This window comes from Corapipo altera, unplaced genomic scaffold (assembly GCF_003945725.1).
Source record: "Corapipo altera isolate COAL_440 unplaced genomic scaffold, ASM394572v1 292, whole genome shotgun sequence".
Classification (NCBI taxonomy): domain Eukaryota; kingdom Metazoa; phylum Chordata; class Aves; order Passeriformes; family Pipridae; genus Corapipo; species Corapipo altera.
The window spans coordinates 43,497-56,422 of record NW_020885117.1 but is presented as its reverse complement, the minus strand read 5'-3'; the positions used below and the strand labels follow the sequence as shown (position 1 = coordinate 56,422).

Here is a 12,926-nt window from a genome sequence, read left to right as displayed (position 1 = left end):
CAGCCTAAACCCGCGCTGGCAAAGAGCAAAACGCTGTCCCCGCAATCAGGGAGCCCCTGCAAAGCCACATCCCAGCCACAAAGCCGAGATTTTTTTTTTTTTTTCCCCTCCGAGGGGGGAAAAGCAGGAGCTGGAGCTGGCAGAGCCTGAGGCAGGACAGAGCGGCATCACCTCCAAACGGCATCACCCCAAAACAGCATCACCCAAAACCGGCATCACCTCTAAACAGCGCCACCCAAAGCAGCATCACCCCAAACCTGCATCACCCCAAAACAGCCTCAGCCCAGACACGTCCTGTCCAGGCTGCCCAGGACACACGGGCTGTGCTAGGAGATGCCCGGGTAGCAAAGCAGGGATGTGGGATTCCTGCCGCTGGAATCCAGCCCCTAAAGCCAAGCTCGGAACGAACCAGCTATATTTTGATAAGAGAGAGCCAGCGCTGCCAAAAATTAGTCATCAAATGCTTATTGTTCCATGCACGTCAGATTAGAGCCAAACAAATGCCGATTTTAATCTCCCCGGCCCCTCTAATGCTCTGATGCTTCTCAATTCAACCTTGAAAACGCCTTTTGTTCCCATTAATGGCTTTCACGCTAACGAGGCGCTCCCGAAGATCGAACCTTTGGGCCCATGGGGTCCTTCATTCCCATGCCAAGAGAGCGGCACACGCGGGGCTCCCCTAAACCGGGTTTAAAGCCCGACCCAGCCTTTGCCGCGGGGCCGGGGCTTCATCCTACAGACCGAGCCTGAGCGGTGGGAATTAAAAGTGGTTTCTCTCGGTGCCAAGGGACTCTGAGAGCAGGGCTGGCCCCTGCTCTCAGAGTCCCTTGGCACCGAGAGAAACCACTCTGGCTCGCCCTGCTGTCTGTCCCGGCCTTATTAAGACACTCACCAGGCTGCCGTGTTTGCTCCCCAGCACGTTAGACTTGTGCAGGTCCCTCATTTGACTCGACAAGAGCTCTGTGCAGAGAGGGGGGAAAGCAAAAACATTCAATTCACCGGCCCCCTCCCCCCGGCAGGCCGAGAGAAAACACACAAACACCCTCTTGAGGTGGGGGAATAGGAAGGAGTCGAATCCCCCCGGGATTTTCCCGGGGGAATTCATCCTGCGGGAGCTGAGCAGGAGGCTGAGTCCCCACCCCGAGAACAAAAAAATCCACACAAATAACGCCTTTAAACTACCAGGGTAGGATATTGGGAAGGAATTTTGGGCTGGGAGGGCCTGGCACAGGTTGTCCACCAAAGAAGATGTGGCTGCTCCTGCATCCCTGGAAGTGTCCAAGGCCAGGCTGGATGAACTTGGAGCCAAGTGGGATAGTGGAAGGTGTTCCTGCCCGTGGCAGGGGGTTGGAACTGGGTAATATTTAAGGTCCCTTCCACCCGAACCACTCTGGAATTCCAGGAGGTCGTTCCTGCTCCCGAGAGCATCGGTGATGGAAATATTTACCTCCAAGGCCCATTACCTGACTCACACAAAATTAACTGCTCGTTAACCTGCCCGGCACCCCCGGGAGCAGCCCGGGGTGCAAAACAACCTCTCTCCCTCTGGGAGCAGCCCGGGGTGTAAAACAACCTCCCTCCCTCTCTCAGGTTCGCCGTGAGTCAGCTCCTCTGGGCGCTGCCATGGAGAAAACTCCTCGGCTGGAGCGTTTGCAGAGGTTTCTATTCTGGAATTTGTGCTTCTCCGCAAGAAGCCTCGGCTCGACCTTTGAGGAACGGTGGTTTGTGTGAAATCCGGCCCGGGCTGATGGACAGGGAGTGTTCAGGTGTTCCCGGGAGCAGGCAGGGATGGCAGGCAGAGCCCACACCCCCACACCGGGCTGGCAACGTGCTGCTGCAACCCCGGGGATGGGGATCAGAGCCCCAAAACCGTGTCCTGGTGGCCCGAGAAGGTCACAGGGACTGGGGGAACAAGGATTTTCGTAGTTGCACAAGGTCAGTTCAGAGTTAGACACTGCCCACTAAAAATATGATTATTTATGAGCCAAAACTCGCCCATCCCACTGCAGATAAGGACCTCGATAATGAGGGATAAAGCTCCCCATCAGGGCTCCCTGCAGCCATTGTGGTTTGGATGGCTCCGAGTGATGGCTCTGAGATAACATCAGTGGTGTTGGGACCTCCTCCAGCTCCCAGAGCTCCTCCAGCTCCCAGACCTCCTCCAGCTCCCAGACCTCCTCCAGCTCTCAGACTTCACCCATTTCCCAGAACTCCTCCAGCTCCCAAAGCTCCTCCAGTTCCCAGACCTCATCCATTTTTCAGACCTCATCCATCTCCCAGAGCTGCTCCAGCTCCCAGACCTCATCCAGCTCCCAGACCTCATCCATTTCCCAGAGCTCCTCCAGTTCCCAGACTCCTCCAGTTCCCAGAGCTCCTCCAGCTTCCAGACCCCCTCCATTTCCCAGAGTTCCTCCAGCTCCCAGACCTCTTCCATTTCCCAGACCTCCTCCAGTTCCCAGACCTCCTCCAGCTCCCAGAGTTCCTCCAGCTCCCACCACCACCAGAGCACAGAGGCTCCGAGGATGGGGATGGAGCCAGCTCTGCTTCCCCCCAGAACGCAGAGTGTCCTCCTTGGGAAGAAGGTTCTTTTCCTGGCCCTGGCCCAGGTTTGACCTCCAAACCCTCAGAGTTGCCGAGCAATTGCATCATTTTGGCTTTACTGGCCCTGGGGCACCGTGCCCTTGACTGTCCCTGCTGGATGATCCTCTGGCAGGATGAGGTGCCAGCAGCCCCCTGTTCCCTTGGGGAGGGGAGAGGTGGCTCAGCCATGCAGGGAGAGGGTTTTCCTGCTCCCATCTCACCCCACTCCAGCTCCCTTTTCCCACGGACGTGGTGCTGGAGCGCCTGTCCCGGGGCTCGTGTGTGTTCCCACCGCTGATGTCACACCACAGACCCCATCCCCACCATCCCCACATGTCCCCACAGCCCTCAGAGCAGGGAAGGGCCACTCTGGAGACCCAAATCCCACGGGAAGCAGCAAAACTCCTCGTTTCCTCCTTATGGATGCATCTGGCTGATGGCACAAACAGCTGGAGCAGCAGAGGGAAGCTGAGGGAGCGGCTCCAGCTCTGCACCCACCACAGGAAACACCTTCAGGCTCCAATAAACACCGGAATAAAGGCACTGAGAGGGGCCTCAAGGAAAGAGGCCGTTCCTACAAAACACTGTCACATTCCCAGCCCCTCCATCCAGGCACAGCTGGGCTTCCCAGCAGTGATCCCACAGCACAGGGAGCCCCGAGGTGGGATTTTGAGGTGGGATTTTTGGCAGGAACCATTCACTTTGGGAAAGCCACTCGTCCTCAGTGCACAGACAAGGAGGAGATGCAGAGGCAGTTTGGGAAGAGCAGTTGGCTTTGCAAATATTCGGGATTAATCCCATTAGCACGGTCAGAACAAAGGACAAAAGACAGATGAATGTTTCCGAAGCGATTTTTGCCAGCTGAGTTTGTTCCAGCCTGGAAGAAAGTGACTGGGATTTCCCTGGAGTTCAACTTTTCAAGGATTTCTTCTTCCTAGAGACCCCTGACGGCCTGGGAAGGGCCTCTCCTCTTCCCAAGCCAGTGGGAAAAAGGCACCAAGCGAGGCCAGATGTCTCCTCCCCATCCCTCTTCGACCACAGGGTTGCTTCCCAGGCACTTCCCATGTCCCACAGACACCATGGACCGCCTGGAATGGTGCAAAGACCAGTCCTGGCACTCACAGAGCCCCATTTTGGACCGTTTTTCCCTCCAGGAAACCTTCTGGGAGAGGCAAATCAAACCTCTCCTGGGTCTGTGTGCTGAGAAGAAACTCAAATCTCATTCTCATCAATAAACCCTGTAAACAAGCACAGTTTTCCTCCCACTCTGTTTCCCAGCTCCTTCCCAGCCTGGGAAGCCAGAGGAAACATCCTGATGGAGCACAAAGCATTTCTGGCCCCTGGAGCTGCCCTGGGTCACTGGCCACAGGATTTCACCCTCCTCCAGCTTCTTGGAATAACGTTTCCTTGAGGGGAAAAAAAAACCCTACATGCTTTTTCTCAGCTTGAAGGGGGTTTTAGGGAAGTCTGAGAGGGGGATAGGTCTCTTTTCCCATCTTGAGACAAGCGTGTGACCGAGCCAGAGGCTCATCCATGGGAGTTATTTCATATCCCATCACACGTCGTTGGCTCCAACGGGTTTTTCCAGCCAGGATCCGACAGTTTGAAGCAGAATAAACAGGGCTGTTTGGATTCCAAGAGAACACCTCCAGTGGGAGAATGTCAACAGTCCAACCCCTCTGAAAGTCACCTGCTCTTTAGTTGGGAAGAGGGGAAAAGCCTCAGATGGGTTGGGGAAAGGGAGGAATAAATTCCTTGGGGAGATGCTGGGTGGGTGAGGGTAAAAAAATTGGGAGAAAAAGCCTGCTGGGAGCATTCCCATTGCTCCTTTTGGGATAGCCTGAAAAAAAACCCCTTCCAAGCCCCAGCTTTGCACGGGACATGATCCACAGAACCTTATTTATCCTGGCAAGGAGGATAGCAAGCAGGGAATAGTCCTTGAGGGAACAGCTCTCCCTCACTCGCTGTTTTCAACCCAAAACACTCAAAATGTTCCTGGGAATGAGCACCCTGGGGTGCTCCAGAGAGCATGGGAGGGCATCCCACAGGGGGCTCCTTTCCCATCCCAGCCTGTCGCTCCCGGACAGCTTCACGAACCCACCAGGGGGTTTTGGAAGCTCATCCCAGCTGGGGGGTAAAAGTTTTCCAAGAGAGATGAAGCGAAGAGAAAGAAACAAAAAGAAATAAACAGCAGAAGAAGCAAAACAAACATTACCCAGTAAATATTCCAGGCTCCAGGACCCCGTTTCCTGGCCAGAGTGAGGAAGTGCCAGAGCTGGGGTGGGTGGAGGTCACAGGGCGGGCGGGTCGGGATGAGGGAGGCACTGACCCCCCTGTGCCAGCCCACCCCATGCCCTCCAGGGAGCTGGAGCCAGGACAAGCCCTGCCTTGTGCTCCAGCTCCTGGGATAAGGGAAACATCCACAGAAACCAAATGGAGCCTTGTTATTCCGGCACAAAGAGCTCTGGGAGCCGCGATGTCCCCCCCCACCCTGGGATATGCCTCAAATCCGGCCTTTTCCCTGGTTTTCCTTGTGTTTTAGCTCTGGAATTTGGGTTTTGTTGCTCTTCATATGAGAGCAGCACGGGCAGCTCTCTTTGCCAGAGGTTGGAGTGATCCAAGCTGGAGCTGTGATTCCTTGGGAAGGGCCAGAGTGTCCCACAGGCTGAGCCCACACGGGATGCTCGGCCGTGGTCAACCTTCCCATAGAGTATTCCTGCAGAGGATTCCTGCTTTTTGCTCATTTGCTCAAAGGAGTCAGCATTTCCACAAGGACTGAGTATTCCATGGATCCGATGAACAGAGTTTTTTGGGGGATACAAGGTCAAATTTTGGGAGGAGCAGAGCTGTGGCAGCTGCTGCACCGCTCCCGATAACAAGTGCTCTCCTGGCCGTGCTGCCAGAGGAATCTGGGATTTTTGGGAGGGGGATTTTTGGGAGAGGGGCTGTGGATGGCAGACCCCCACCCTGGGCATGGCACCACATCCCTGGGCCGTTCTCATCCCTCTCCAGCCCCCCGGGATCCCTCAGGGTGGGGTCTCACCTGCCCTGCTCTGCTCCGCGGGCTGGGCGGGTGCTCCGGACACCCCGGGATGGACGTGGAGCTCAGGGAATCGTGGGTGCTCCTCGAGCCTGGAACAAAAGGGAGACCCTCTGGTTACAGCAGCACCTCTGCCACCTGCCCCAAGCCCCAACAGGGACAAACACTGATCCTTGGGGTCACCAACATGGTGTGCAGCCACCAGTGCCAGGGATAACGATCCTGGTGGGATTAGGATTAGCTCCTGCCCCCCACTGTCATTCCCAGCCTCCAGAGGCTCTGGGAGCTGGCAGCAGGTACAGGGGTGACCCCAGCACAGCCATGGGATCCCAAGCAGCTCAGTCACATTCCCAGTGCTGCTGGCACGGAGGGGGCAGGATGTGGCCCCATCCCTCTGGAGCCCCCCAGGCCCCCTGGGTACACGGCACAGAGGTCCTTGTTCTCTGGGAATTTAGAGCAGCCATTGTCCTGTGGGACAGCAGGGATGCTCCAGGGAGAAGGGCGGGGCTGGCCATGGCTGCACAGGGACCCTCATCCAGGAATCATGAATGGATCAGGCTTTGCCAACAGCTCCAGCACCAACATCCCGGGAATCCCAGAATCCCAGAATGGTTTGGGTTGGAAGGGACCTTAAAACTCATCCATGTCCATGGGCAGGGACACCTTCCACTATCCCAGGTTGCTCCAAGCCCTGTCCAACCTGGCCTTGAACACTTCCAGGGCCATCAGCCCTTTACATCATTCCCATTCCCAAAACAGCAGGAACTCTGTGACAATGATCCATGTTTCTGGCACCTCCCTGTCCCAAACACACCCACGGGCACGTCCCCATCACGGCCCCACAGCTCCCCTGGCTGCACCACATGGATTTTGGGCTGGAGCACAGCTATTCCCAACCCTCCCGTGCAGGAGGTGGGAGAGGATTTTTCCATAAGGCCCAACAGCTTGTTGGAGGGATTTGCACAGCAGGTGGAAGAAACCACCACTCTGGGAGGGGAAAATCCAGGTCTGAATCCCGCTGGGATGATGGGGGATGAGGTTGGCACCAAGCCAGGGAGGGCAGTGCCTTGCACACAGACCTGAGCTTCCTGAGCTGTGCTTTCCTTGAGCATGGAACAGGTTGAGAATTCCCTGTTTTTGGTGCAGGGAGGTGGTTGTCATCCTTCCCCGCTCCAGGATTCCATGTTTCCCATCCCAAGGGATCCCTACTGTGCTGCACGCCACAGCAGGACCCTGGGTTGGGCTCAGATCCGGGGGGTTTATCCCAATTCCTCTGCTCTCCGCAGCTCCAACCACACCTTGGCAGCTCTGGCACAGCCTCTTCCAGGGCAGTTTTGCTCCCAGAGCTTTTCCCAGCGACGCTGGAGCTCCACAGCCTGACCCTGGCTCTGCCAACAGCTCTGCCAGGAACAAAGGAGAGCAGGATTTCTGGGAGCTGAGCTTGGCACCGCTCCCCTCCCGGCCAGGGGACGCTGGGATTCCCAGATTTTGGGGGGGACAGAGCAGCTGGCTCCATCCTGCCACGTTTGGGTAATTACCACTGACTCAGAGATAGGAATCCGGGATTGGGAGCCGGGAATGAATTGGACTATTCATCATCGGATAAAATTGCCATGAAAAGGAGCAGGGGGGGGCAGGGGTGACCCCTCCTTGCAGGGGATGAATTACAGGCCCTGCTGACCACAGCCAGGCCCCATTAACACACCCCATTAATGCTGCTTTGAATCCCAATTAAAGCTCATTAAAGAGCCCCGGGCCAGACAAGTTGCCTTTGAGGAGGAATATTCCTTGAAAACAGGGAGCTGCCATTTTTAGACTCAAAGCAGCCCCTTATCCTCGTCCCAACCCCCAGCAATCCCCCCAAAGCTGGAGAGCAGCAGCACCACCCTGCTGGAGACAAGGGGGCTTGTTCTCCATGAACAACCCACAAACTGACTGGCTTGTTCCATCCTCATCCAGCTGGGAAGCAGCACGACCTCCTTGGCTCTTCCCAGCTGTGGCACCAGCACAGCTCCAGGATCTGCAGCTGGCACAGGGGCTGCAAAGCAGCTCCTCCAGAGCAGCCCCCAGCCCTGCACACACCCCCCAGCCCACCTTGGGGGCACAGCCACTGGATTTTACACCATCACTTCATTTTACACCATCACTTCATTTTACACCATCACTTGATTTTACACCATCACTTGATTTTACACCATCACTTCATTTTACACCATCACTTGATTTTACACAATCACTTCCATTTTGCACCATCACTTCTGTTTTACACCATTATTTCTCTATGATCACTCTCTGCCCGGGCAGTCCAAACGATTGGGGCTTTTCCAACTGCCACGTCACTGAATCCCAGCTAAAAATATATGGATTTCAAGGCCTAATGAGGCAGAAAACTTCTCCCTCTCCCGCTGGGAAGAGCACCTGCCCATTGTCACACAGGGCCACCAGCCCAGGTTGCTCCAAGCCCCGTCCAACCTGGCCTTGGACACTTCCAGGGATCCAGGAGCAGCCACAGCTTCACTGGGCAACCTGGGCCAGGGCCTCCCCACCCTCACAGCCAAGATTTCCTTCCCAATATCCCATCTAGCCCTGCTCCCTGGCAGTGGGAAGCCATTCCCTACATCTGTCCCTCCATCCCTTGTCCCAAGCCCCTCTCCAGCTCTCCTGGAGCCCCTTTAGGGCCTGAAGGTGTTTGGAGTTGGTTCTCAAACATCAGAGCACACACAGTGCTCCCTGAAATTCACTTTTTAGAAGACTGGACCCATTATTTCCCTGGAAATCCAGCCAATCCATGTTGTCCAATCCAATTTCTGCAAAGCCCTTTTCCCTGATAACACAGCCCAGTGCCTTCCATCAATACCTGATTGATTGAACCACTATCAGCTTTTCCATGGATCAGCATTTCCCTCAGACACTCTAAATCTGCCCTTCCCAAGGTGCCAGAGGACACTGTGACTTCCCACCAGGAATGTGGGACAGGAGCCTCCCAGTTGAGGGTAATTTCATTTATTTACTGTGATCCCAACAGGCAATCATTGCAATTCCCTCTCTGGATCCTGGGTTTGGATTCTTGTCCTTGCTGCATTCCCAGGATGAGCCATTCCTTGGGCTCTGTGGCCAATGCCAGTGAAAACATGGCAAAGCCAGAGGAGACCTTGGGCTCACCCAGGAACCTCCCAGATGGCATCTCCTTTAAATGGCTTCTTCTGGGAAAATCTCCAGCTATTTAAAAACTCTCTTCCCAAAATTAACACCCCCCCAGGCCCCTATTAATTTATCTCGTGGCTAATTATATTTAGGGCTTTGGAATCAGCCTCTGGCAATGGGTGGGAGCTGGGAGCACCTGCCTGGCCAAAACACCCCCTGATCCAAGGTTAAATTCCTCCAGCCCTTCCCTGACCACAGGATTCCCACTTGGGCATCCCCAACCATCTCGTTACCACTTTGCTGCCAAACGAATGCCCTCCCTCCTCCTGCTGCTGTTCTCCATCCCATGACTCACATCCCTGTTCCCGCTCAGCCTGGCTCCCTGCTCCTCCTGCTCCCTGGAGCACAGCAGAGTTTTCTGGGATGAGGAATTCCCCAGTGATCCCCAGTCATGGAGGAACTCCTGGAACTGGGCTGGATTTCTGTTTCCAAGGCACAGAGATCAAACCTGAGCCCAGACTCTTGCAGGACCAGGGATGAAGTTGTCCCTGATTCCAACAGCACCTTCCCAGCTGAAGGCCCTGCTGGAGAAAGCCCTGCCAGGCAGAGCTGCAGTGGCCATGCCAAGGCATCTGTGCCATGCCAGGGGGGCAGAATTTGGGCAACTCCTCAAGCATGGGCTCTCCCTGCATTTCAGCTGCTCCACCTCCAGCCTATTTATAACCTCCCGAAACTCTCCCGGGTTCCAAACTCCCCCAAAAACTGGGATCTGGGATGTGCTGCGGCTGCTTGTGCTCCTTCCCGTGGGAGGGAAGGGGGTGGCTTGGGACAGGGATGGAACCAGCTGGTTCCACGGGCTGACAGCAGATATTCCAGCCCCCTCCTTGCCTTTCCACGTCCCCCCACATCCCGGGAAAAGCTCGTTTTGCCCCCGATGCCTTGGGAAAGCTCTGCCTGGCTTTAGGCCCCTGCACCTGATTTTCAAATGGATTTTCCTCTAAGGATGACTTAGGAATATTTACAAAGTTTGGAAAAGCCTGCCCAGGGCTCCTGTTTCCAGCACTGCCTGGGAAGCAGCCGCAGTGTGGGAGTTGCTGCAGGAACATTCCCAATGGGCCCTGACAGCACTGGGAGCTCTGGGCTTTACTGGTTTTAGTCAGACTGGGCAGGATGGAGACTCCCTGGGAACTCCCAGGCAATTCCCAGTCCCCAAACCCCACCGTTCCCCCCAGTTTTGGATCACCAGACCCTTCCCTGAATCCCCACCTCGCCCAAAACCCCCCAGAAAGGCATCTCCTCTCCCTCATGTGCTTGTGCCACTTTGTTTTTCCCTCTCCACGCCAGCCTGGGCCACAGGGAAGGACCAGAGAGTGAAGGACATGTTCCCCACCTCTGTGCTGGGGTTTGTGCCCCAGTTTGGCTGGAAAGATCCTGGCACTGATCCTGGCAGGTCAGGAACCTACTGCAGAGTTTTCTTTGTCAACTCACATTGCAGGAGATAAAATCCATAGGGTGTATTAGAGCTTTACATTGATTTAATGAAAGCAAATGAGGTGCAGATGACACAGAACTTCCTATTTTTGCATCTCCATTCCTCGAAAATTCCCAGCAGGGTCCTTCCCCACCCTCCTGCAGGGGCTTCCCTGACAGCCCTGCAGCCTTTTCCAAACAGTAGCCCTGAATAAATCTCTTCACACCCAGAACAAACCTGTTAATGAGCTCTACATATTCACCAGCCTGGCTTCAAACTGTGACCCTGCACCGGGGACTTTGTGGCTCTTTCATCCCGGTTGTAGTTGGTTTTTAACCCAGTTTGAGCTCTGCCCATCAACCCCTCTCTCAGCACCCAGAATTGCTGGAAACACACTTTTCCTGGAGCGGGGATGTTGGGATGGCACAGCACAGGACAAGGCACATGGGAATATCCAACCACAAAGGGCACCTCTGGTGAGAGCCCAGAAAGAGCTGAGGGGCCAAAACACCAGTTATTTGCCAAGGAAAAAGATGGGAAAGAGGGATTTCTCCCCATTTTCACGGGGGAGCTTCCAGCGTGGCCCTGGAGCTGCCCCAGGGTGTTTGGACATTCCCAACATTCCCTGCTGTGTGTCCCCTCCTGCCAGGAGAGCAGCGATTTTGGGAGGAAAGGCAGCAGGCAGAGCACAGCTCCCACTGCCCCCCTGGAACATGGAACACTTCAGGGCTTGGAGAAGGACCAGGGCAGCTTCAGCTCAGTTTGCTCCCACTCTGGGAGCACCAAACCAGTTAATCCAGTGCCCTGCCCGACGCCCCCAGTGCCAGTCCCTGCTGTGGCACCACGAGCCCTGTCACCACCCAGAGCAGCACTGGGGCTCCCAGCACCCACAGGGAGCACCAGTCCCACTCCCAGGATGGGGATCAGAGCCCACCCAGACCCTTCCAGCCACAGCCAGGACCCCCCATTTGCCTGGGGGGGCTGCCCGAGGCCGGGGGGCTGCAGTGTCCCCCCGAGTGTCTGAGCCACCAGATCGTTGTTGTCAGGGACACAGAGCAGGGATGTGGGTGTGGGACTCGCAGGTCCAGCTCCGCTCCCACAGTCCCACGGCTCCCACAGGATGGAGGGAAGGAGGGAGCTCCCCTTTGCTCCGGACTCTGCCGTGTCACCCCCAACCCAGCAGGATTTTGGGTGCTCTGGGCTTCCCCCATCCAGCGTCCTCCTGGCACAGCCCGGACCTGCTGCTGGATGGGGAGTGGGAGGGAATGAACTCGGCTCCCGTGGGGATGGGGACAAACGGGCACCGATCCTCAGCGGGCACAGCCTTCCCTGCGCCGCCGGAACCCGGGAGAGCCGCGGGGCTGAGCCCGCAGGGCGGGTTTGGGGGGCTCCACACCCCCCACCCCCTCTGCTCTGCTCGGGGTGAGCCCGCTCAGCCGCCACCGACCCTCTTCCACCTCGAACCCCCCCGTCTCGCTCCTTAATCCCCCCCAGCCCCATTCCCGAGGTTTCCTCCCCCCCCCCCCCCCCCCCCACCCCCCCCCCCCCCCCCGAGGGCTGGGCGGCCTCTCCCGCCGAGCGGGAGGCGGCTTGGGGGGGGGCCCCCGGGGGGTACTCGGCCCGGGGGGGCGGTGCTCGACCTCCGGGGGATGCTCGACCCTCGGGGGATGCCCGGGCCCGGGGGGGATGCTCGGTTTGGGGGGATGTCCGGCTCAGGGGGGATGCTCGTCCCAGGGGTTGCTCAATAGGGTGGGAATGCTCAATTTGAGGGGGATGCTCAGTTTCGGGGGAATGCTCAGTTTTGGGGGGATGCTCGGTCTGGGGGGGATGCTCAGCCCCCGGGGGGGTGCTCGGCCCGGCCGGCCGCCCTCTCCAAGGGTTAAAACTGCAGCAGAGCTGCGGGGCTGGAGCGGCCGCTGGAGCGGGAGGGGCGAGGGGACAATAAAATCCATTAAAGCAGAGAAATAAAAAGCAGGACGCTCGGGCCGGGGAGGGGGGGAAGGGGAAGGGGTCGGGCGGGCCCCGCTCGCTCCGCAGCCCCCGGTCGGCACCTTGCGGGGCGCGGGGGGGGTGGGCAGGTCCCGGTCCTTACCTTGGTGACAGTCATGCGGGTGGCGCGGAGGGGCGAGCGCTCCGCGGGCGCGGGGGGGAAGGGGGGGCGCGGGATGCGCTGAACGGGGAAAAATAACAACCAGGGGAGGAGAGGGATGAGGAGGAGGATGAGGAGGAGGGCGAGCAGGAGGAGGAGGAGGCCGGGCCGGGCTGTTCCCCGCACGGAGCGCGGAGCGCAGCGCAGTCCGCGCCCGGCCGGTGTCGGCGCGGCGGGGCGGTGATGTCACCGGAGCCGCCTCCCGCGGGGGGGGGGCGGCCCGGGGGGGGGGGGGGGGGGGGGGGGGGGGGAACGGCCGCTTTAACCCTTTGCCGGCCCCCAATCCCCCGGCCCCGAACGGGGATGCGCGCAGGGCAGAGCGGCCCGGGCGCGGCGCATCCCGGAGCGCGGCGGCCACCGGGAGAGCGGGGGGAGCGCACCGGGAGGGGAGAGCGCTCCCGGCTCCCGAGCCACGGGGTGAATGCGGGGCTCTGGGCGCTGGGCTGCGGCACAGCTCTGCAGGGGCAGCGGGACACGGCACGAGGGCTTTTTGGGAGCCGGGGATGCGCCGCAGGGCCCGCGCCTCGCTGGCCGCTCCCCCC

General features: G+C 58.0%; 1 protein-coding gene across 2 annotated transcripts in view; it reads right to left on the bottom strand.

The window, feature by feature from the left end:
- Positions 1-12,569, bottom strand: part of CORO2B (coronin 2B) — a 43,144-nt gene extending 30,575 nt beyond the window's left edge. The window contains exons 1-3 of one of the 2 annotated variants that reach the window (XM_027669933.1): positions 12,328-12,569; positions 5,624-5,712; positions 893-960 (exon numbers count right to left, since the gene is read on the bottom strand). In XM_027669933.1, the coding sequence (XP_027525734.1) occupies positions 893-943 (51 nt within the window). In that variant the 5' untranslated portion in view covers positions 944-960; positions 5,624-5,712; positions 12,328-12,569. The remainder of the gene's footprint in view (positions 1-892; positions 961-5,623; positions 5,713-12,327) is intronic. The other variant, XM_027669934.1, reaches the window with a different exon arrangement.
- Between the last annotated feature and the right edge of the window lie 357 nt (positions 12,570-12,926).